The sequence below is a fragment of the Vulpes vulpes genome, chromosome 4, assembly GCF_048418805.1.
Source record: "Vulpes vulpes isolate BD-2025 chromosome 4, VulVul3, whole genome shotgun sequence".
In the NCBI taxonomy this organism is placed as follows: Eukaryota; Metazoa; Chordata; class Mammalia; order Carnivora; family Canidae; genus Vulpes; species Vulpes vulpes.
The window spans coordinates 109369262-109395559 of record NC_132783.1 but is presented as its reverse complement, the minus strand read 5'-3'; the positions used below and the strand labels follow the sequence as shown (position 1 = coordinate 109395559).

General features: G+C 37.9%; 1 protein-coding gene and 1 pseudogene across 3 annotated transcripts in view; one reads left to right on the top strand and one right to left on the bottom strand.

Annotated features, from left to right (window-relative positions):
• Positions 1-26298, top strand: part of TTC1 (tetratricopeptide repeat domain 1) — a 48754-nt gene that overhangs the window by 13143 nt on the left and 9313 nt on the right. For all 3 annotated transcript variants that reach the window (XM_026007742.2, XM_026007753.2, XM_026007763.2), the window contains exons 3-7: positions 12188-12248; positions 13890-14002; positions 17887-17923; positions 22445-22593; positions 25510-25564. In XM_026007742.2, coding sequence (XP_025863527.1) covers positions 12188-12248; positions 13890-14002; positions 17887-17923; positions 22445-22593; positions 25510-25564 — 415 coding nt within the window. The remainder of the gene's footprint in view (positions 1-12187; positions 12249-13889; positions 14003-17886; positions 17924-22444; positions 22594-25509; positions 25565-26298) is intronic.
• LOC140598659 (transcription factor BTF3 pseudogene) lies at positions 3791-8576 on the bottom strand (annotated as a pseudogene).

Sequence of the window (26298 nt, the reverse complement as noted above, 5' to 3'; positions counted from 1 at the left end):
CCAACCATATCATAATTACTGTATAATCTTTTTGTCTTTTAAGGAAATTAGGAGAGAAAATAGGGCACTGGGGTGGTGCAGTTGGTTAAGTGTCCAGCTCTTCGTTTCAGCTCAGATTGTTAGATCAAGCCCTGCATTGGGCTCCATGCCGAGCGTGAAATCTGATTGAGATTTTCTCTCCCTTTCCCTCTGCTCCTACCACTTATGTGCATGTACGCACTCTCTCTCAAAGAAATAAATCTTTAAGAAAAGAGAAAACAATATATTTATAGAGCCTTTTATGTATTTACCATTTCTAATGCTCTTCATTTCTCTGTGTAGATTTGAGTTACTATCTGGTGTTACTTCCTTTCAGTCCAAAGGATTTCCCTTAGTACATCTCGTAAGGCAGGTCTGGTAGAAGCACATTTTATCTTTATCCGTGAATGTCTTTATTTTGCCTTCATTTTGAGGTATAGTTTTGCTGCATATCTAATTCTTGGTTGACAGTTTTTTTCTTTCAGCATTTTTGAGTATGTCATCACAACTGCCTCTGGCATCTTGGTGAGAAATCAGATAACACTAATAGTTTTGTTGTTCTTCTATACCTGATAAGTGTTTTCTTCCTGTTGCTTTCAGATTTTCTCTTTGTCTTTTAACAGTTTGGCTCTGGTGTTTCTAGGTATGGATCTATGTACTTGTGGTTCATTGAGCTTCTTGGATCTTTAGATTAATATTTTTCATCAAAATTTTGAAATTTTCAGCCATTATTTCTTCAGATACTTGTTTTATCCTTTTTTCTCTTCTGAGACTCCCATCACATATTGTGAGGGCTCTGTTCATTTTTCCTATGTTTTTTCTGCCCTCATTTTTGCTCTCACTTCAAGTTTACCTATTTTTCATGCCAATTCAAATCTCCTTTCTATGAACTTTTCATTTCAGTTTTTGGACTTTTCAACTGTTTCTTCATTTTAAATAATTTATGTCCCTTTATCATGGTTCTCTCTGTTTTTTAAATTATTGTCATCATGCTCTCATTTAAATCTTCAAACACAATATCCTTTAGTTCTTTGAGCCTATTTATTTATAGCTGCTTTCAAGTCTTTGCTAGATCTAAAATCTGAATGTTCAATGTTCCTCTTGACTTTTTTTTTTTTTTCTGATTGTAGGTCAGGCTTTTCTATCTCTTGATATCTTAAAATTTTTTGTCAAAACGACATTTTAAGTAATACTGTAGCATCTCTGGATTCTAGTATCTTCCCACACCCTCCTTAAATTATTTTTGTTGTTGCTTTTTTATCAACTTGTTTGTTTAGTAATTTACCTCAACTTAAGCTGTGCAATCTCTTTCCCCTGCAATATGTGGCCACTGACCGGTCTGCTCATTTGGGTTTTGTTTTTGTCCTTGTTTTTATTTTTAAGTTTGGCCTTCTTGGGATTGCTCCTGTTTCTGCACAGCTTAGTGGTCAGCCAGTAACTGATCAGGGATTATGTTCCAACACCTCAAACCAACAAGGCTTCCACCTACTGATTTGTTTGTGGATTTAGAAGTATATTACAATTTTAGGAAATTTCCAACTCTGCCCTGGCTGGACTTGTGTCTCCTCAGCACATATGTACAGGCTCCTGATAAGACAAGGGTGTGTGAATAAATTTGGCCCTCTTCATTCTTCCCAAGAATGTACACTACATCCAGTCCATCAGGGGTATTTGAAAAGCTTGTCAAGTACTTCTCTGTGTCTTCTCTCTACCTGTTACATTTCTGTCTGGTCCATGGGTCCATTGTTTGCCCAGCCAGGGCTGTAGCCACAGATTAGTAGAACTTCTGACTTTCCCTGTTTGCTTACCACTCAGATTGCTACTTACTACTGACAATACCACTAGGCATGGATTGTTTTACCTTCTGCTTTGAATCATATCAGCCTTCTCAAACAGTGGAACTGCTGGTTATTCATGGCCTACCTTGCTGTATTAGAACTACGATGTCAAATGCTGGGAGGAAGAAGAGGAGCAGTCCCTTGCAAATAAGCCACAGATTTCGTGGTTATTTCCTGAAGTTCTATAATTTTTCGTGAGTGTTACTCACTAATTGTAAGCTTCTAGTCAGCTTTTAGGACACTGAAATGGTTGATTTTGATTATTTTGTCCAGTTTATATTTGCTTTTTAAATTAGAGGATTTGGTAACCTCTTCACTTTGCCACATCAGAAGTCCTACCCAGTAGTGAGTTTTGATCTGTGTAAATATTTTACACACTAAAATATTAAAATTAAACCAGAAAGGATAAGGGTGAAAGTCTTAAAATAGATTACAGAAACAGTATAACTATATCAAATTGATTACATAGCAAAGATAATTCCAGTAACTTTGGATGCAGTACTCTGGCTGTTCACTCTTAGTAGGATACATTCTAAAGTTAGAATGACACTTTAGAATGAAGTTTGAACGTCATTCATTTCATGCAATGAAATCTTGAACTTACATAGTAGGTTCGTTAAGGGTACTGATATTCATGTTGTAATTTCAGAACTTTTTTTTTAAGATTTTATTTATTTATTTATTTATTTATTTATTTATTTATTTATTTATTTTTTAAAGATTTTATTTATTTATTCATGGGAAACACACAGAGAGAGGTAGAGACATGGCAGAGGGAGAAGCAGGCTCCATGAGGGAGCCTGATGCGGGACTCGATCCTGGGACTCCAGGATCATGCCCTGAGCATGAAGGCAGGCACTCAACCACTGAGCCACTCAGGCGTCCCTTAACATTTTATTTATTTGTTCATGAGAGAGAGAGAGAGAGAGAGAGGCAGAGACACAGGCAGAGGGAGAAGCAGGCTCCATGCAGGGAGCCTGATGTGGGACTCGATTCCGGGTCTCCAGAATCAGACCTTGGGTCGAAGGCAGAGCTAAACCACTGAGCTACCCGGACTACCCTCAGAACTTTTTTTGTTGGTTTTAGGATAGAGCAAATGAGTAGATATATTGCTGTTATTGGAAACCAGAGTTTTCATTGTGGGAAAAGATGAGGAAGACTCCAGTGGTGTTCACTTGTATGACTACATACAAGATTTCATGTGTATGTATTCTTTGACGTGGGATTTTTGTGTTTTTCTCCTTCAAAGATGTATTTACTGTGTTTCTTACAGAGAGGGCCTAAAAACAGTGACTCACTAGTAACGGGAAACATACTAGCATCCAGATCTTGTTTTCCAAATACCATTCCCCACCAAAAGGATCCAGGACTCCTTGGAGAAATAGCTGATTCCAAGGCTGGAGCAGGCATAGTACAAAGTTTTGCATGTGGAGCATAATGTACACTTGCAGCAAAGTCCACCTTTAGGACAGACCCAGGCAAAGGCTCATGCAGCTCCTGGAAGTGAGCTGGGGAGACAGGCAGGAAATCCTGGAGCATAGTCTAAAAGGGCCCTATGAGAGGAAAGGTGCAATTAGTTGAGGGCCTGGACAGGGGTCCCTCTTGCCTAGGTCTAAGGGCTGCACAGTGTTTTGTACCCATGAAACCATTTAAGCATTAAGTAATATTCCAAACATTCTGTGATGGTTTTATTATATATATGTATGTGTGTATGTGCACACCTGGTGCTCAGTCAGTTAAGTGTCTACCTTCGGCTCAGGTCATGATCTCAGGGTCCTGGATTGAGCCCGGCATCAGGCTCCCAGCTCAGCAGGGAGTCTGCTTGTCCCTCTCTCTCTGTTCCCTGCCTTGATGTGCACATGCACTGTCTCTCTCAATAAATAATAACGTTTAAAAAAATTATACACACAGATTTTTTAATATATATAATCTGTGAGGCAAAACTGAATCCCCAAATTAGAGGTACTAATGTACAGTGTATGAAAAGAAAGATCATGCAGGATAAGAAGCAAAAGGGCTCTGGAGAGAAGATATGCTTTGTGCTAGACTTGAAAACAGGAAAATCTGGGCAGTTGGGAGGAAGATACAGAAGAAAAGGGCATTCTAAGGTGGGGATGCATAAACAAAGGAATGGAATGAAGGATAAGCATGGTGGGTGTTGAGAGACAATAGAGATCAGACTGTCTAGTGGAGGGACTTGTGTTGGGTGGTAATGAGAAATGAGGTTGAGTAGAGTAGAGTAGAAGTTTGATGTAGTGTTTAAAAGAAAAAACCAAGTGAGATTTCTGAGTCTTGATTTTCCTACCTATAAAATGGGTAGTTTAATACTTTCATACTCACATCTAAGAATTGCCTTGCAAAGCAAATGAGTTTAGATTTTGAGAAGTAAAATACTATACTGATATAAGTTATACTAAATTTTGAGCACCAGGCAGAAACACTTGCAGTTGTGGTAATAACAAAATAAACTCCATTCATCAAGAGCATTTTGGGGTTTTCCTTGACAGCCCTTGTGATGATTTATAATGCAGAATGTCACTCTTTCTCCCTGAGTTTTCAGTGATGGGGAGGAGTATTGAGTAAAGAACCGTGTAATATTTCTTTGGTTTCCATTGTTATGGAAATATAATTCTAGAGCACATGTTTCTCTGTGAGGCCCCGGGAATGTATTAAAAGACATTGTTGGAAGGGCGCCTGGTTGGCTCAGTCAGTAGACCATGAGACTCTTGATCTCTCGGGTCATGAGTGCAAGCCTTACATTGGGCATAGAGAATACTTAAAACATTGTGGAGACATGAGAGGTCTCCTAACCGCATTAGACCAGAACCTAGGATGGTATGAACCTTATGATGCTGCTGAATGTCAGCACTACTAGTTCCTTTATGTGTGTATGCTCTTGGCATTTAGCATGCTAAGTAACACTTATTTGCTATAAAATCTGTCTTTGGATTCCAGTAACATTACACAATATGCATGCCATCTTTTGGAGAAAGAGAATGTTCCAGCAGCAGCATAAACCCTAGTCTTTGTACTGGAATCAAGTTTATCTCTTGGCATAGCTGGGAGATAGTGCAGCTTTCTCCTAAAAGTGCTATTTTTAGCTGTTTCCAAGGAGATGTTCAGCATGATATTGATAATTGCATTAATCCTCAATTTACACAATCTGTGGAAGCAGCAGCTCTTTTCCAGTGTTTACTGCTTAATGGGCCACTGACTTGTGATTATCAGCCAAAAAAATAAAATGCCTTCCTTCAAATAATTGGCTTCAGAAATATGTTCCGGATCTCTTCCCTTTGCCAGTTCAACTTTTAGACCTAGTTTTAAAGACACTGAGCATAGCATAATGTTTAAACTTATCTAATTTTCATACACCTGTAATTAATGTAACATATGTCATACACCTGAAATTAATATAACATTGTATGTCAACTACACTCAAAATTAATTTTAAAAAAATAGGGGGAAAAGGACATTGTGAGCTTTTCCCAGGCTGCCTACTCAGGCTGGCCATTATCAGTAATTCCTTCTGGGTATATCTTGGGTCTAAGTTTTGCCTACCTGGTATCTTAATGTTCTAAATTTACCAAAGCATGATTAAATTCTGCACACACACACATACACAGGAGTCTGGTCTGGCAGTCTGAGTGCCAGTCTGTGTTCATAAAACATTCCTGATGAGTTTGCAATGGAGAACAGATTTTATAGATCAGAAAGTAGCTTGAAATTAAAGTTAAAACAGAGGAGACTGAATGTTCTTAAAGGATTACTTTTAAGCTGTAGTAACTTGATGAGTTGTTCTTTAAAGAATTTTTGTTTTCGAAATAACCTTTCTAAAATATTTTAAAGATCTTTAGGGCCTGTGATGTATTTATTTGTATGATCTCTTTTAACTTACTAATATGCTGCCCGACATTAATACAAGTTCTATCAAACCAATTTTTCATTTCACTATGAGAACATTATTGGCCAATTATGCGTAATGTGTGTGTGTATGAATTTAAAATTGGCAATGAGTTTGCTATTACCTAGGTTTTAAGTTTACTTAATTGAAATTGTTTTGTAATTTTTAATATTATTTTTTTCATACCTCTGTCACCCATGTCTCCCACTCCCTAACCCTGCCTCTAGCAACTGCCAGTCTGTTCTCTGTATCTGTGAGCTTGGGATGTTTTTGTGTTTTAAGATTCCACATATAAGAGAAATTTTTATTTTTATTTTTTTATTCATTTATGATAGTCACACACACAGAGAGAGAGAGAGGCAGAGACACAGGCAGAGGGAGAAGCAGGCTCCATTCACCGGGAGCCCGACGTGGGATTCGATCCCAGGTCTCCAGGATCGCACCCTGGGCCAAAGGCAGGCGCTAAACCGCTGCGCCACTCAGGGATCCCCACATATAAGAGAAATGATAAGATATTTGTCTTTCTTTCATTGACTTATTTCATTTAGGGTAATCACCTCAAGATCCATCCGTGTTATTGTAAATGACAGGATTTCATCTTTTTATGGTTGAATTATATCCCATTGTGTGTATGTGTGTATGTGTGTGTGTGTATACATACACCACACAATTTGTAACGAGGCAAAACCTCTATTAACCTTGTTTCAAAGTTTATTCCCAGGCTTCTTCACCTTAATTAGCTGCAAAGAATGAATTGTATAGAAGCAAAAATTGAAAAGAGCTGCAGTGTCCAAGGGACTTGGGCTTAAAGATATTAGAGATCTAGATTTTATCAGATCCATGGACAATTTTAAAAAGCAGTCATAATATAAAATATCAGCTCTCAATAACTTCTTTAAGTTTTGTCTTCAGAAGTTGACTCAATTCAGTTTGCTTCATTCTTGGCAACGTCATCAAAATTCTGCACAAGATCTGGAACTTCATCATCCTCATCCTCTCCAATAAAAAGTGGTGCTTTTCCATCCACAGATTGTTTGGGCAGAGCTTCAGCCAGTCTCCTTAAACTTGTCAGACTGTCTTCACCAAACTGGTGTAAGGCACAAGGTAGCATTTCTGTCAGCTGCTGTGTCTCCCCATGGCCTGGAACAGTGAAAGTGGTCGCTGCCAGGGATGCCTGAACTTTAGGGTTGTTAAAGTGGATCAGTGTTCCTTGGTGTGAACATTTTCATTTCTTCAATACCAGAAATACTATTTACTATTAGCTTCTTTAAGAACTGAAGTTTTTTATCATCTGCTGTAGCCATTCTGTGAACTACTTTCTTTCAGTGAGCAGTTCCTTTCCCATCAATGTGTATGTGTGCTTACAGTTTGGTAAGTTTCTCCTGGTCCATAATAGTTTCTTTCATTTTGTTCAACTGGGAATGTGACTGAGCAGGGGACTAAGGCTAGTGTTCAGGGGGACTCAGGCAGACCAGCTGAGATGCAGGTGCATAGATGTGAGTATGCAAGGTGGCAGCTAGAGAGAGGCTGGAAATGATGGCTGCACCACCATTTCTTTATCCCTTCATTCATTGACAGACACTTAAGTTGTTTCCGTATTTGGCTGTGGTAAATAATGCTGCAGTGAGCATTAGGGTGCATATATCTTTTCAAGTTAGTTTTTTAATTTTCTTCAGCTAAATACCCAGAAGGTGGATCATATGGTAGTTCTGGTTTTAATTTTTTTTAAGTAGGCTCACGCCCAGCATGAAGCCCAGTGGGGGGCTTGAACTCACTACCGCAAGATCAAGACCTGAGCTGAGATCAAGAGTTAGATGCTTACCAACTGAGCCATCCAAGCACCCCTATTTAATTTTCTAAAGAACCTCCCTGGGCAGCCCCGCAGGGAGCCTGCTTCTCCCTCTGCCTGTGTCTCTGCCTCTCTCTCTCTCTCTCTCCCCTCTCTGTGTATTCTCATTAATAAATAAATAAAGTCTTTAAAAAAAATAAAGAACCTTCCTATAGTTTTTCATAGTGACTAGGCCAGTTAACATTCCTACCAGCAGTGCACAAGGGTTCCCCTTTCTCCACATCCTCATCAATGCTTGTTATTTCTCGTCTTAAAGCCATTCTAACAAGTATAAGGTGGTATTTCATTGTGGTTTTGGTTTTCATTTCCCTGATTATTAATGATGTTGAACATATTTTCATGTACCTGTCGGCCATCCATATGTTGTCTTTGGAAAAATATTCACATCTTCTGCCCATTTTTTTAATCAGATTGGGGTTTTTTTGCTTTTAAGTTGTATGAGTTCTTTATTTTGGATACTAACCACTTCTCAGATACACGATTTGCAAATATTTTCTCCCATTTATTAGATTGCTTTTTCTTTTTGTTGATGATTTCCTTTGCTCTGCAGAAGATTTCAATTTGGTATCTTGTTTATTTTTGCATTTGTTGCCTTTGGTTTTTATGTCACCTTCAGAAAATCCTCAGCAAGACCTGTCAAGGAGCTTACTGCCTGTGTGTTCTAGAATTTTATATGGTTTTAGGTTCTTTGTTAATGTCTTTAATCCATTTTGAGCTAATTTTTGTGTCTAGTATGAAACAGTGGTCCAGTTTAATTCTTTTAGAGTAGCTGTCCAGTTTTCCCAACACCATCTGCTGAAGATACTATCCTTTCCCTTGTAATATTGTATATTCTTGGCTCTTTTGTCATTAGTTTATTGATGGCATATGCATGGGCTTATTTCTGGCCTCTATGTGTCTATTTTTATGCTAATACCACACTATTTTAATTACTATAGTTTTGTAATGTATTTTGAAATAAGTAACCTTGGTGCCTCCAGCTTTTTTTTTTTTTTTTTTTTTTTTTTTTGTCGGGGTTGCTTTGGCTATTTGGTTGAAATGACTTTTTAAAATTAAGTATAGTTGACACACTGTGTTAGTTTCGGGTATACAACATAGTGATGCAACATGTTTATACGTTATGCTGTGTTCACTACAGTGTAGCTACTATCTGTCTCCATACATCACTATTATACTATCATTTGTTATATTCTTTATGCTATTCCTTTTATTCCTGTGGCTTACTTATTCCATAACTGAAAGCCTGTATTTCCCTCTCACCTTTACTCATTTTGCCCAACCCCCAACCCACTTTCCTCCTGGCACCTGTCAGTTTGTTCTCTGTATTTATAGGTCTGATTCTGCTTTTTGCTTGTTTATTTATTTGTTTTTGTTTAGGTTCCCACTTATAAGTGAAACCATAGGGTATTTTTCTCATCGTGGCTTATTTCACTTAGCATAATATCCACAAGGTTCATCCATATCATCTCAGATGGCAGATCTCATCCTTTTTATGGCTGCTTAATACTCCATTGTGTGTATATAGCACATCTTCTTTATCCATTCGCCTTTCTTTTTTTTTGGATTTAATTATTTATTTAGAGACAGAGTGTACCCACGAGCAGGGAAAGGGGAAGAGGGAAAGGGAGAGAGAATCTCAAACAGACACCCCGCTGAGTGTAGAGCTGACTGGGGGCTCAATCACATGACCCTGAGATGGTGACCTAAACCAAAATCAAGAGTCAGATGCCTAACCGACTGAGCTGCCCAGGCGTCCCTCCATTCATCTCTTGGTGAACACTTAGGCTCGCTGCCATATTGTGGTTGTTGTAAATAATGCTGCAGTAAGTATGCACAGAGGTGCATATATCTTTTTGAATTAGTGTTTTTCTTCTCTTTGGGTAGATACCCAATAGTGGAATTACTGGTTCATATGATATTTCTATTTTTAATTTTTTGAGGGGGAACCTCTGTACTCTTTTCCACAGAGGCTATACCAATTTACATTCCCACCAGTAGTGCACAGGGGTTCCTTTTTCTCTACGTTCTCACCACTTGTTGTTTCTGATCTTTTTGATTTTAGCCTTTCTAGCAGATATAAGGTAATGTCTCATTGTGATTTTGGTTTGCATTTCCCTGCTGATTAGTGATATTGAGCACCTTTTTTTTTTTTTTTTTTTTTTTTTTTTTTTATGATGGTCACACACAGAGAGGGGGGGGGGGGGCAGAGACATAGGCAGAGGGAGAGGCAGGCTCCATGCTCCGGGAGCCTGATGTGGGATTCGATCCCGGGTCTCCAGGATCACGCCTTGGGCCAAAGGCAAGCGCTAAACCGCTGTGCCACCCAGGGATCCCACCTTTTTATGTGTCTCTTAGTCATCTGTATGTCTTGAAATAACTCTGACCTGGATTTGTTACAGGGTTTTCTTGGCTTCTAGAATCCAACTCCCCTTCTTATCTGAAGGAACTTCCCTGCATTGTAATCTTATTCAGGGACAGTACCCCATATTCCTCATTCCATTCGCTGAGAGCCAAGGCATGTGAGTGATGCTTGGCTCGATGTTTCTAACCAAGACTTTGAATCTCAACTAGGGCAAAGTAAAGGGAATGGTTAGGATTTATTTACTACTATTACAGCCCTGTCTTGGCCAGATTCCTCCATTAAAAGATAATGCTTTCTTGTTTCTGGACTTAACAGAGCTACCTGAGTCCCTTTTTATTCTGAGCCTGTGTTTTAGGTCTCCCGGTGATTCTGTGAGCCCCCAATATCTTTCCAGTGAATCTTCCCTCTTTAAATTTTATTTTATTATTTTATTTTATTTTATTTTATTTTATTTTATTTTATTTTATTTTATTTTATTTTATTTTATTTTATTTATTTTTTTTTTTTTTTTACCTAAGATGTAGTCTTTTTGCTTCCGTTAGAGAACGTTATGATCCTAGCACCTCTGACCTAGGTAATACTAAGTAAATGTGACCATATTCTTTTTTTTTATTCCCATCACTACTTATTTATTATTTTTTCACATTCCCTTAGAATAGCTCTGTTCCAGAAGTTGTATCTAAAATACTGGATCTGCCATACAGCTGGCACATAGTAGATACTATAAAAATGAGATTCAGTTTATACCTACCTTTTAGTTTCTTTACTGAGATTCATCATCTAGCGTGTAACAATAAAGTATTTAGGACACACCCTTGTCTTAGCATATTTACAAATCTACAAAGACATAATATTTTTGGGGTACTTAAGATTAGGAACTAATCTTACGAGTACCAGTTGTTCAGGCTCCAGGCTTCTCCTGTGCATGAAATACCCTGCTGGCTATATTTCCTTCCTTTAAAGTTTTTATTTAGTCAGAAGCTTCAAGAATGAAGGAAGAGATTCATGGAGGTTCATTCTCTCTCTCATTCTCTCTCTCTCTCTCTCTCTCTCCCTCTCCCTCTCCCCCTCCCTCCCCTTTCAAGCTTTTTCAGAAGGAGGCAGGCAGACACTTCTGGCAGCTGCTTGTGCCGACCATATTGCTAAGATGTTCAGGGCACACAAGAACTCAGCATGTGCCATCTTTGCTCGGCAGAGTAACACTCATTCTGCCTGCCTTTGAGTAGAATGGGTGTTTGGCCATCTGTGTGAATTTCAGAGTTGTGAGAAGCAGCTCAGAAGCAAGAGATTGTCTGGGTTTCTTCAGACTTCACAGGGTTGGTCTGCTGACAGAATATTGCCCTGAACCTGCAGATGAAGTTTGCTCCCTGTAGTGCACTCTGCTGGCATACCAGATATCTTCTTCACGCCCTAAGCCACATAACCCACTTGCTTGCTTGCTTGCTTTATTTATTTTTTATTTTTATTTTATTTATTTTTTATTTTTTAATTTTACAGAAAAGTAATAGCTCGGGCAGACCGAGTGGCTCAGTGGTTTAGCGCCACCTTCCGCCCAGGGCATGATCCTGGAGACCCAGGATCGAGTCCCACATCGGGCTCCCTGCATGGAGCCTGCTTCTCCCTCTGCCTGTGTCTCTGCCTGTCTCTCCCCTGTGTCTCTCATGAATAAATAAGTAAAATCTTAAAAAAAAAAAAAAAAAAAAAAAGTAATAGCTCATACTTATGGAGCCCCTCTTTGCCAGGCACTGTATAAGAAGCTTTATATATATTATCACATTAACCCATAAAAGTATAAAACCCCATTTTTTTAGATAAAGAAACCATGGCTTAGAAAGATCTGGAACTTGTCCACGAACACACTTTTAATAAGTAGCAGATTAAAAATTTGAATTGATGGTGGTGTACATGCCAGTGGGTATGTCATTTAGTTTGATTTTGAGCAAATAGAAATTAAATGATACTTGAATTGCTGTAAACATAGGAAACCTAGGTTTTGTGTTTTAAACATCAAGAATGCAATGGATGACTAGCCAGATGGCCATGTGTTTCTCTATATCTATTTGAGATTTGGATAAAACTGACCCAGTTCTCAAAGGTAAGTTGGAAAACAAAAACAACAAAGTCAAGTTGCTGCCTATTAAGTAGCCTAATGAAAGCTCACCTTTTTGTACACTTTTAACATATTGTGAGAAATGATATAATTGTTGGATCTCTTGCAGAAAAGAAGAGAAGAGAGCACTAGACTAAAGGAGGAGGGAAATGTGCAGTTTAAAAAAGGAGGTAAGGCACTGGTCTCAGCCCTGGTGTCTGGTCATCTTGATTCCTCATTATGTCTTAGAGTGTGAAGAAACACCAAATACATTTAGATACAGCTAGCAAATCTAAACTGCTAACAGTACATTGTTGTTTCCCAACAACTTGGAATTTCAGTTTTCAGCAGGTCCAGATCATTCTCACCTGATGGTGGCATAGGCATACTTTTTCTTTTCTATAATCCATTACCAATCTAGATGGTAGGAGAGCAGATCTTCAGCTGATGCTTTGGAAAACTAACCCGGAACATTAAAAGGTTGCTTGCTTCATTGATATAAATTAGGGTCCCCTTTCCTCTCTTGGAATAATGCTATAAAAACTGGCCCACTGGTTCTAGCATGGCCTAAGGAAGGATTTTGCTTATACTCTGGCTGGTCTTTTATGTGCCTTTTTTTTTTTTTTTTTTTTTTTTGGCTGCCTTAAGTGGAGAGATGTTCTTCATGTCCTTCTGCATTTTTTACATTTCCTTAGGAATAATTTGGGTTCATTTGTTTAATTTGGGTAACTATTTGATCTTATAATAGCCTTCTATCACATATGTAAAGTATATATGCTTTAGAAACATATCAAAATGTATATGCTTTAGAAAACTAGGAGTAACATTTCCCTTATTTTTTATCTATTTTTAAATTATTTATTTATTTATTTGAAGAGAGAGAGACAGAACATGAACAGGGGTTAGGAGGCAGAGGGAGAAGGAGAAGCACACTCCCCGCTGAGCAGGGAACCTGATGATCCTGGGATATGACCTGAGCTGAGACAGATGCTTAAATGACTAAGCCACCCAGATGCCCTATCCCCTAGTAATTTTTTAGACTTAAAATTTTTTTTCTTATATCCGATTTAGCAGTCATCACTTTTTTTCTTTTCCCCTAAGAGTTAATGATTCTGGGATGCCTGGGTGGCTCAGCAGTTGAGCATCTGCCTTTGGCGCAGGGCATGATCCCGGGTTCTGGGATAGAGTCCCACATCAGGCTCCCTGCGAGGACCCTCCTTCTCCCTCTGCCTATGTCTCTGCCTCTCTGTGTGTCTCTCATGAATAAATAAATAAAATCTTAAAAAAACCCCACAAAACTAATGGTTTTTATTTTGAAAGCATATTTCTTTGTATTTTAGTGTTAAATATTTCAAACCTAAGAAAGGAGTGAACAGACAATTTTCTTTTAGTGCCCCTACCATAATTCTGTGTGTGGCAATAAATAAATAAAATTATCATCATTTTCTCTTCTAAGGTTTTTAGTCAACCACTGATTTTTACATTGTTGCTTTTTGCTCCATAACATATCTCCAAACATTTTAGAGAAGCAGTTTTGGCCAGGCTGACTCCATGAAAGCACAGCATCTTTAATGAAAATACATACATAGAATTTTTTTCTTTATCCCAAGCCATTAATCCCAGACTTTAGTCTCTTTCATCTGTCCAGTTCTCTAATCCCTTTTCAGTATTGCTTACTAAATTGATAAGCCAAGTGAAAGTTAAATATACAGAACATTCTACTTGAGACCTTTGTTCTGTGAATGGAAAGCTATGTATTCTGAGATACTATGGAATACAGTAATACGAGGAATAAAATCATAATGACCTCTCATCTTTTACCTTATTCTCAGATTATATAGAAGCTGAGAGTTCTTATAGTCAAGCCCTTCAGATGTGCCCATCCTGCTTCCAGAAAGACAGGTCTATTCTGTTTTCAAATAGAGCCGCTGCAAGGATGAAACAGGTATGTATCTTTCACCTGTTTAAGAAGCTCATGAACTTACATACAGTGTTTTCATAGGGTAGCTTCTCCCGCTCTCTCTCTCTCTCTTTTTTTTTTTTAAGATTTCATTTATATATTTGAGAGAGAGAGCATGAGGGGGAGCGGGCAGAAGGAGAGGGAAAAACAGACCTCCCCCTACCCCCACTGAGCAGGGAGCCCCATGTTGGATTCAGTCCTGGGACCCTGACATCATGACCTGAGCTGAAGGCAGATGCTTACCTCTCTCAGCCACCTCAGTGCCCTGGGTAGCTTCTATCTCAAAACTAGCAGAGGAGCTGCAACTCTTGATCTTGGGGTTGTGAGTTTGAGCCTCACAGTAGATGTAGAGATTATTTAAAAATAGAATCTTTAAAAAAAAAACCTAGCATAGAGGCTTAAAGTTGCTGCCTCCCTTTTCCTGCCCATGTATTTCCCTAATGTAAAGGTCATATGGAAGATAGAAAAGTATTCTTGAGAGGTGCTCCTAAATGTAGAATAGGTGTTAGGGAAAGTTCAAAAACATTTTGTATTTCCAAAGGATTGAGACCTAGCATAACAGTTAATGTAGAGGAGAGTGCGGTTGTATTTGTTTTGTGCCATATTAGTGTTAAAACTAAGATTTTGGGTGCCTGGGGAGTTCAGTTGGTCAGGCGTCTGCCTTCAGTTCAGATCATGATCCCAGGATCCTGGGATTGAGTCCCCTGCAGGACTACCTGCTCAATGGGAGTCTGCTTCTCCCCCTCTGTCCCTTCCCCAACATGTTTGAGTGCCTGAGCTCTCACATGCTCTCTCTGTCAAATAAATAAAATCTTTTAATAAATAAAAACAAAAGTTAGATTCGGTGTTGATTTGTCTGCTATTCCTATGGACTATTCAACATGGTTTCAATGGATTGAAATGTGAGTTTTGAAAAAAACATTACCACTTATTTAAATATGGCTATTTATATCCAAAGCACCAAGAGTAGGTTGTTTAGCATACCTTTAAGCAACCACAAAGCACAATCAAGATTGGGTTAAGTGGTTTTTTGTTTGTTTAGAACAGATATTTATGTCACTTTCTCTTGTTACATGAAATTCTCTAGTGCCTCTACCAAAGTCACTTTTGATGACCAGAATTTTTTTTTTTTAAAAAGGGAGTGGGCTGGGGAATACTTGAATAATTGGATTTGAGGAAAGGGGGATCTTTTTGTATGTTTAAACTTAAATATTTTATTATTGGATTCAGCTTCTAAGGTGAAGTGTTTTTAGAGTTATTCGTGTGAATGGGAGAAGAAATAATTGCATATAGACATTTTGTGTTAGAAGAAATAAAACAATTGTTTTTAAGTTTACTTCGAACAATATTCATTAATATATTCTACCACTGATCTGAATTCACACTTAGCTGGAACAATCTTATCTTTTGCTTTTGCTTCTCGGAGACGGCTGGCCACATTCTCAGACTGGAAATTGTCATTGTGAAATGAGATCTGGGATATCTTCAGTTTCAAAGAAAAGGCATCATCCCATTTGGCTTCTGGTACTTGGAATTCTTTGTTTCCACAGTTGCCAAGTTATTGATACTGCCTGGGTTGAGCTCGCATAATTGACCAGTTTTCTTGAATTAGGAAAATGTATGGTCTTGCTGGTCTTTGTCTGTCACATCCGAGGAGAACTCAAAAGAGAGTTGTTCTATGACTGTTTCCTGTACAAAGGATAGAGTTGGTGCATGTTTTGTTTTCTTTTATTCTTTTAAGTTGTACTCTTAATGTTTTAAAAAGATTCTATAATTAGAGACAAAAACTTGCAGGATTAATACACTGAAGTGATTTAAGGAGCATATTTTGAGTTTTTCAAGGAGTGGTACGTTAACTGCTTTAACAAGAATTTCTGAAAGGCACATTTGCAGGCTCAGCATCCCTGACTGAGTGACCCCGGCCAAGCTTTACATTTCACATCTGGAGAGAAAAGGCAAACTTGAGTTAGGACAGAGTTTCAGCTCTAAGAATGGCTGCACAAGAGCACATGAAGCCCTAAAAGTATAGGCCCTAAGTTTTAAAAACTATCCTTATATGTTATATATATTCTGTTTTGTGTGTATGTGTGTGTTATAACTTATATAAGTTATGAAAGGATGGCAAATAGGCACTTTGGAGACTACCACTCTTAGCAACAGACACCTGGGTCCCCTGAGAGGTTAGTAGACTATGACCTTAAACAAAGGGTTCTGCAGTAAAATACCATAATTCCTTGATCTGCAGAGGCTGATTATTGAGAGGATGTACTGCAACTTAGTGGGTCTCTTAGGAGCACAAAGAATATCACCACAACAGTTGTACATATAAGTTGTAAAGATTTGCTGTTTCAGAAACTTTAAAAATATGAAATTGTCTTAGATTTATAGAAATATGGTAAATTGGAAAAATACTGAGTTACCCAAAGTTACACAGATTTCTTTACTACAGAACTTCATAGAGCTTTTAATATGTGAATTGTCAATGATGAACATTGGAAGAGAGATAATATAGTTAGTGCCTCCCATATCACTCTGGAACCTTTTTTGTTTGCTATGGGTAAAATGCAAATGATATAAAATTTACCATTGTAACCATTTTAAACTATACAATTCAGTATTAAATGTGTTGACAATATTTTACAGCCATGACCACTGTCAGGTTCCAGGACTTTTTCATGACTGCAAAAGGAAATGCAGTACCCATTAGATAATCATTCCCCACCTGGAATTTTGGATGAATTCTAAAAATCAATTTGTTAGACATTGCTCTGAAATATTGTGCAAAATATTAATATTTTCAATAGTAGCCCTTATGGGAAGTATTCTTTGTTTTTTTAATATTTATTTATTAGTGCATGTGTGCATGTGAGAAAAGGGAAGAGCAGACGGATGGAGAGAATCTCAACCATATTCCCTGCTGAGTGTAAAGCCTGATATGGGGTGATCTCATGACCCTGAAATCATGACCTGAGCTGAAATCAAGAGTCAGATCCTCAATTGACTGAGCCACCCAGTTTTGAACATTTATTTGAATTCATATTTCTGTAATATGGTAGAAAACTTATAATTGGGGGGAGAATAGACATTTTAGAGCTTGAAGAGTTAAATAGGCTAGTGTTAGAGCTGGAATTACAGTCTAGTTCTTTTGGCATCCAGTGTTCTTTTCACTCTCCCATGCTTCTAGATTCAGCGAGGTAAATTAGATATCTTATTTCATGAATCATTTTGTATTTTTGTATCAATGGAGAAATTAAGATTTACAACCAAGGGGTGCCTTTTGGCTCATCAGTTAACTGTCTGACTCTTGGTTTCTGCTCAGGTCATGATCTCAGTCTGCTTGAGATTATCTCCCTCTTCTCCCCCTGCTGGCTCTCTTTCTCTCAAATAAATAATAAAATCTTAAAAAAAAAAATTGTAACAGACTAATGACAAGCCACTCCGTGTCTCTAATGGGTCCTCTGTATACTTTGTAGAAGATACCACTTTGGGTGTGATAATACAACAGCTAGCCAGAGAGGGGAGTTATGAACAGTTATTCATATATCAGTCATTTGTTCTGCTTATTGATAATTTTTTCTCAACATCAGCATTCTAATGCGAAGTGCCTTGCAAATTTAATAGATCAGTTGCAACAGTCTTTAAAGATGTTAGGAAGAAACTACTTGAATAATTTGTTGCTAGGAAGCTTTCACTTCAGAGCTGTCACATTTTGAATTTTAGGTTGGAAGTAACATTCGTGTTTTCATGTGATTTCTTTTAAGAGTACTGTGTATCTCTAGCAGTTATTAATGATCAGCTTATGTCATTGAACCTTTGGGCCATTAAGATTGAACTAGGGTGACACATAATAATGTTTTATTTCCTTTTAGGACAAGAAAGAGATGGCCATCAGTGACTGCAACAAAGGTATAACTTTTTAATCTTGTTATGTTAACATATAAGAGCATTACCTCAGCTGAGCAAATAGTCAAATGTGTGTAGTTGACCCTTGAACAACACGAGTTTAAACTGCATAGGTCTACTTATACGTGGATTTTTTTTTCAATAAATACAGTAAAGAACTCTAAATGTATTTTTTCTTACGACTTTCTTAACATTTTCTTTTCTCTAGCTTCTATTAGTATAAGAATATAGTATATAATATATATAACATACAGAGTACATGCTAATCAACTGTTACTGGTAAGGCTTTGGGTCAACAGTAGGCTATTAGTAGTTAAGTTTTGGGGGATCAAAAAGTATATGTGGATTTTTGGTTGCTTGGGGGTTGGGGGTCAGCGCCCCTAACCCCTGCATTGTTCAAGGGTCAACTCTACTTGTACATGTGTATCCCTTACTCTGGGACTTTTAAAGAAAAAGCTTTATAATTCAGCCTTCTTAGAGGTACTGTATAGTAGTCATCTTAGCATAAACACACTTTTAAATGGAAAGTTCTGTCAGTTTACCCTGTATTAGTGAATATGTGAAGAAAAATTCAAAGCTGCCTTGGCAACAGAACTCATGGAACAGAATTTACTTGTATGTAGTGTCTAAATTACTTTCCTTGGGGATTGAAATTGAAGCTCTTAGCTGTTGCTAGGGCATCTGGATCTGTGTGTTTGTGGAGAGGGGGGCGGCTATCGGAGGGGCAGCTTCTGTTAGGGAATTGGGACTCTCTTCACATGCAGTAATTCTTCCAGACCCACTTGCCATCATTTTAATTATTTCTTCAAGCTCCAAACAGTGAACCAAGACTTTGCTCTCTCATACCTGAGTTTCATTAGTCTCTTCGTCCCACCAACTTATAGAGACACTCCCAGCCATAGGATCACTTTTGGGTTGTTAGTTGGTTGGTTTTGGTTTTTTCCCCCAAAGGTTTCCAGATAGGCCTGACCATTGTCTTGCCTTTCTGACCAGCTTGGTTTGGAGAACACACTTTTCCTTGCATCCTACTACTCTTAGGAATTCCTAGAAAATTACTAGTTTTTGTAAATTCTTTTACCAGTTTTTTCCATCTTTGGATAATATTTTGTCTGAGAAAATTAAAGAATTGGAAAGAACTTTGTATGTTATCTAGTCCTACTCACGCTCGGCATGAATTCCTCTTTTTTTTCTTTACATTAATTAATCACCTTATTTCTGGCTTTCTTGGAGATATTTGGTATTTCTTGATATCTGAATGAAACTGTTAGTACCTTTGAATCCAGCGAAGTACTTTTGATCTATTATATGTTGGGCTGGAACTAATTCTGAATGTGCTGTTTTGTTTGGAGAGAAGGTGTTTAACCTTAATTTGTGTGAGATGTCTGGGTTAGAAGTGTTTAAATTAGGAACAAGTTACTGATGTTTAGACCTTTTTCTGTAACCAAATCATGAGAAAATGCCTTTTAAGCGTGATTAGCAGGGCATACACCAGGAAAAAGTTCATTTCCAGCTGCACCTCAAAGTGTAGGGGTACAAAAATGAGAGGAAGCAGAGGAAAGTGTTTTCGAGATTTGTTTTTGGATTTGCTAATATTTGCTAATATTTGCTAATATTCATGTGTTTATACATAGTCATTATTAGCCGTATACATTGTACTCATAGGCAAAACCATTGACAGGTTTACTACCTACCCACACCAGATACATATGTATGGCTCACTCAGTTCATAAACCTTCTTGGTATAAGACTTAACAGCGTCTTTGTGAGGTCATATTGGAACTCATTAGCACTAGTCATGTGGAATAATATTTAATATTAGTATTTAATGTCACTCACCTTAGACATTTTGGTTTTGGCATAAAGTTAAGTTCATTCTCTTTACATGGATCAGGAAAGAAAAATCACATGGTTAGGGTGTTGTGTTGATTTTAGAGGTTTTTAAAAAGTGATCTTGGGACAAGTTCTTTCTCTTCAATATATATTTGTATTATTAGAATTTATCCACTAGTTGAAAAGGAGGCAGTGTCTGGGTTAAAATGTAAACTAGGGGGTTGAGTTTTTTAAAAAAGATGTAGTAGAGGTCACTGGAGAACTTTTCCTGTGGATATTATGATATTGCAGTTGGGAATATTTTAAGAGAAGATGATGTACCAGACTTTACTACATGTAAAGTTGAAATGTTATGGGATTTGGGTTCTTCTTTCAGAAAACCTTCTCCTGAACCAGTATCCCCCACTAACTACTGTACCATTTCTCTGACCCTCTTCATCACAATAATTATCTGTCCTTGCTGTGTCTATTTTGTCTTCTCCCATTCTCTCCTCATTCCACATCCATTAGGCTTCTGTTCCATCCATAGCACTGGGAAACTTCCCTTGTAAAGGTCATCCACCACTTGATCTTGCTCAACTCAGTAGTTGCTTCTCTATCCTCTCTTTTTTACTTGCATTTAATAACACTTTATCATTCCTCTTTTTTGTTTGTTTGTTTGTTTGTTTGTTTCATTGGCTATTCCTTCTTAGTTTTGCTGGCTTCTCAATCATTCTTGACATTTTTAAAGTTGCTAGATCTTAATCACACATAGGGCCCTCTTCTTTTTTTTTCTCTATAAATTTTCCTTATGTGATATCATCCAGTTCTTAAACATTAAATGCCATCTGTATGCTGGAGTTTATATCTTCAGCTCTTCCCTTTGGTCTGCACCCCTGTATCCTGTTGCAAACTTGACATCTCAAGATTCTTGAATGTCTGGTTAAGCACTGAAGATTTGAGGTGCCCAGAACAGACTGAGGCCTCCTCAGTCCACTCTCCCACATACCCACAAACAACTTGTAGTTCGGTTTTTCCATTCTTAAAAGTGGCATTACCATCCACTCGTTTTATTCTCTTTCATTCCACATGGTTAAATAAATTAGCATGTCTATGGGCTCTAATTCAAAGGCACATACTCAGTCTGGCCTTTTCAATCCCTCTCCACAGTTATCAGCTTAGCCAACATTTTCTGTTATCTGGACCACTGCAGTAGCCTGCCAGCTGCCTCACTGCTTTCATTCTTGCCCTCCATGCTGTGGCCAGAGGGATCTTTTAAAACTGCAAATTAGATGATGCCTTTAGTCTGTCTACTTGAAACCATTCCAGTGGCTTCTCATCACACTTAGGAAAAAATATCAGCTCCTTTCCCTGGCCAACAAGGCCTCCATGATCTGGTCTGTGTGTATCTTCAGTTTTACCCCTTCCCCAGCCCTGAACTTTGTCACTAACATGCCGATGTCATTACTGTTTTAGAGCCTTTACTCTTGTTGGTCCCTCTTTCTGGTACACTCCTTTCAAATGGCTGCTCTCCCTCAGATACTCCCTTTTCACTGTCTTTGACCACTCTGAGGTTACCTTATTTCCCCCTTCATTTGTATTTACTTATCTTGTTTTATTTTTATGTAGAGCACTGTGACGGTCTGAAATGACATATCTGTATGCTGTCTGCTTTTTGCCTATTAGAATAGCTTAAAGCTTCATGAGTCGGAGGACCTTGTCTGTCTTGTTTACCACGATACTCCAGAGATACACTATGTGAGGTACATCTATTAGGTAGTAAAGAAATAGTTATTGAAAACAGATATGAATAAAAATTGAATATATTACTTGAAGGAAAAATTTCTAGAGCCATGACCTTGATTTTTGACAGAAAAATAAACAATTAAAAGGAATAGGAGAAATGCAGTATAGTTGATCCAAAACATGGCCCAGGGGTTTTTTAGGACAGTCATCGCTGATAAAATAAAGGATATTATGCACTGGTGACCTTAAGGTGTTGGAATAGAAGTCTGAAGGAACAATGAGGTTTTAGCTAAAAATGTAACCTCAGTAGTCATGGCATAACTCACTTGTTGAGGCCTAGGGAAAAAGAGAATGATAGAGTCTACCACCAAATGGTTTCCCCTTAACTCTTAATTTGTACCTTCAGATTCTCTCTCACTTCTGCACCATACACATGGGCTCCGTGTTCTGGCCTGTTCTGAACTAGATGAAGGGCAAGTATGTGAAAATAGGACTTTGGGTGTAGAACTAGATTTAGTAAACTACAGCCAACAAGTCACATCCAGCCTTCCACCTGTTTGTGTTACAGTGCATGAGTTAAGAATGGCTTTTACATTTTTAAATGCTTGGAAATCAAAAGAGAAATATTTTGTGACATAGGAAAATTATGTGAAACTCCAAATCCAGTATCCATAAACAAAGGCCTATTAGAGCACAGCCATCTTGATTTACTTGTACATCATCTGTGGTTGCTTTTGTGCTACAGAAGCAGGATTGAGTAGTTGTGACAGAGATGGTCTGTCCTGCAAAGTGGAAAATATTTATTGTCTTGCCCTTTACAGAAAATGTTTGCCAGTGCCAGCTGTAGCATTTGACAAATGACTCTTCCTTTTAGACCCTTGGAGGATGGTTAATAAAGAAACACAATATAGCTGGGGATGTGCAGGCCCTTTTACTTCATGATAACAATGATATCTTCTCTTTTTACAGCAATTCAGTTAAACCCCAACTATATCAGGGCAATATTGAGGAGAGCGGAGTTGTACGAAAAAACTGACAAGCTAGATGAAGCCCTGGAGGACTATAAATCCATATTAGAAAAAGATCCATCAGTATATCAAGCAAGAGAAGCTTGCATGGTAAACCTAATTTTTAAAAAATATTTTTTGTTCTTGTGCCTGTGTTGCTACTCATTGAATCTTAAGTAATCCTTTGGGACCCAACTACCTTCCATTTATATATTTTTTTCCATTTACATATTTTTAAGGGCTTATCAAAATATATGGGAGATCTAACTTTGAAGTGGTGGGCACAGACCCTCTGTGACCATTACAATTTAATTTCCACTCTGTAAGCCTTAATTGTGCAAACCTTTAATCTATAGGATTAATAAGAACTGTTTCATTGTTGGACTAAGGAAATCTTTTGCACTATAATTGTACAGTTTAGTCCAAAATGAGTCTCAGTATTACAGGTAATAAACTTCTGGTTTTCTGCCCATCCTTTTCAGTTGCCAAGTTTCTATTTACTATCATATGGCCAGCCTATTTCCAATTAAATATATTCCAGATTAGCCCTATTACCTTAAAATTACTCTTACTCTTGTCCATGGCACTACAGGTTTTGCTTTTAATAAATGTCATAATATTTTTATGTCTGTTGTCAATTAGCTAAATGTTACTGGTTTTCTCCCCTTAAAAACTTTAACTCCAGGGGCACCTACATGATGCAGTTGGCTGAGTATCCAGCTGTTGATTTCGGCTGGGGTCATGATCCCAGGGTCAGGAGATTGAGCCTCACTTCAGGCTCCACCCTTAGCAGGGAGTCTGCTTGAGATTCTCTCTCTCTCTCTCTCTCTCCCCTCTGCCTCTCCTACCCATACTCTTTCTCTCTCTCTAAAATAAATAAATCTTTAAAAAAACATTACAAATTAATTTTTTTAACTCCAGATCTGTGCATCTAGCTTTAACGTACTCTTTATCTCTTAAGATGCAGAGCAGCATATACTCTAAAATATATGCTACAGAATCAGATGTGTAAATGTTATTGCCCCCAATATAGTGGATGTTCAAATAAATTCAACAAACACTGACTTCATTAAACAGATTTCTTAACTGCCAGACTTTTCAGAGAGCCATCAGGATGGAGAGGGGTATCATGAACACCAGCCCACAGCACAGATCACAGGCCTCCAGCAGACAAGGGAGAGGGGAAGCTACAGATCTGTTTTATTTAAGCCCAACTTTTTTTGTTTTTGTTTTTAATTGAAACCAGCATTTAAAAATTAGAAGATTTTACTAGATGGAAATCTAAATCAGATTCTTCTTAAAAATTGGGAGATAGGGGCAGCCCGGGTGGCTTTAGTGCTGCCTTCAGCCCAGGGCGTGATCCTGGAGACCCAGGATTGAGTCCCGCGTCAGGCTCCCTGCATAGAGCCTGCTTCTCCCTCTGCCTGTATCTCTGCCGCTCACTCACTCTTTCTCTCTCTCTCTCTCTCATTAATAAATAAATAAAATCTTTTTTAAAAAAATTGGGACATAGATGTGGACGTTCTGGGTCCTTCTTGAACTGCTGTGTATTGGCATTCACCTGGAACTCTCCAGCTCACCACTGACCACATCACTCTCTGTTGCCCATAACGTGGAATCCTTTCCTTATTTACGTATCCTGTGTGGCTGCTGAGAGCATTTGAGCCTCTGCTATGTAGGATTTCCCACTCATTTCAGACCTGAGAAATATTGACTAATTGCTCTGCATTAATGTCTTAGGTGGTTTGGGTTTTGTTTTTACACACACTTGAGATGAACTCCTTTACTAATAACTGATTATTTATTTATCTAGAAATGGAATAATAGAAGACAGACTGATTTGGATCATTAAAACACATAAGCATTTTGAAACCAGATTTAATCCTTTGACTTTTAACATCTCTGAAGCGTGGTAGGATTTACTTAAATTTGAAACAAGGGGGATCCCTGGGTGGCGCAGTGGTTTGGCGCCTGCCTTTGGCCCAGGGCGCGATCCTGGAGACCCGGGATCGAATCCCATGTCGGGCTTCCGGTGCATGGAGCCTGCTTCTCCCTCTGCCTATGTCTCTGCCTCTCTCTCTCTCTCTCTCTGTGACTATCATAAATAAATAAAAATTTTAAAAATAAATAAATAAATAAATAAATAAATTTGAAACAAGGAAAGAGAATAGAGTTCTTAAAATCTTGGCCAAATTCTGTTCTGAATCACATTAGTTTTAAATCTTGTAAAAGGAAGCCTTTTATATTAGTTGTTATGTGCATGAAGAATTTATTTTATTTTGAATTATTATATCTGGATTGTTATTAAAATTGCAAGTACTTAGGGCCAGTTACAGAACTAAAAGCAGCCGTATGAGACTCTAATCTGGATCAGTGGTTTTCAGGTGGGATGATTTGGTTTCCAGGGATGTTTGGCAATATCTGGAGACACTTTGATTGTCTTGGCTAGAGTGATACTCTTAGCATATAATGGCCAGGGATCCTCTAAACCTCCTATAATGCACAAGACAGCCCTCGCCTCTCTCCCCCCTGCAACAAAAAATTACCTAGCTAGAATATCAGTAGTGCCAAGATTGAAAACCTTGAATTTGTTGATCATTTAGGAACATCCAATATTGATCTGACCATTTTCAACAAATTAGATTATAGTAAGAAAGGACTTCCAGTTAAAGAATACAAATCAGCCAAAAAATTTAAAGATATATGACCCATAATCCCACCACTTAAAAATACTACTGTAAACATCTGGAATGTATTCTTTCAGAAATGTTTTTGTCTATATATTTATCAGATTTTTATAGAGGTCCTCCCCAGGCCACTGTGCCCAGAACTGGGAATATAGCAGTGAACTGAACAAGGCTCCTGTGTTTGTGTAGCTCCCTCACAAATACTTGCTTTTTTTCTGTATTTAATAGGATCATATATATGTACATCACCTGATCTTTCACATTAAGTTTTTGTTTTTCAGATTGAAAATAAAGCCAAAAGATTTTTCACCAACCCTTTTTTCTCCTCTTTTCCCCTCAGAGATTACCTAAGCAGATTGAAGAACGTAATGAAAGGCTAAAGGCAGAGATGTTAGGTAAGTTTGCTTCTCTTTCTTTCTCATGACTCTAGTAGCTAGGAGGTGCAGAATGAGGGAAAGCAGGATTTGGTACTTTTTGCTGGAGGAGAACACAGCAGTTAGAAATAGCTTTGGGGCCCTTCATTTGTTTTGTGAGCTATAACCATGGTGCTATCAGGGTCTGAGCTGTCTTTGACTCTAGAAGGTTTAGAGTGGTTTAGAGAGGATGGATGTCAGCTTTTGAAGAACTAAATTTCTATTTTGTTTTTCCTGAGAACTTTGCCCACTTCAAGAATGCAAATATAATTCAACCTGGGATCCCACTAACCTCTATTTCAGATCATGAATCTCATGAAAACAATTGAGTTTCTTCCTTGAGTAAATGACTTAAGTTTTAAATTTCATTAGAATACAGCTATTGCAAATGCAAACCATGTCAGAAACAAGGGAATGTTTGTTTTGAAAATGGCATTGAGAGTGTTTGAGAAGACACGAAAGGGCACGTTTGGAGTAGATAGAGGAACAGAAGACTGTAAGTAGAGCATAAGACAGATGGACTCATGGTTTAGTTCTTATATTTGTCAAAACATTTTATAGTTGGAATCAGAAGCCCTCTCATGAACAGTCTGCTTGACTAAGGGGAGTAATGGTTCCTGGACTGAGGCCTGTCCAGCATAATCTCATAGCCTCTCTGATATTTCCCTGCTCAAGATTTGTTTGGTGTTCCTCCTTGAAATGAGTATTTTCTAAAT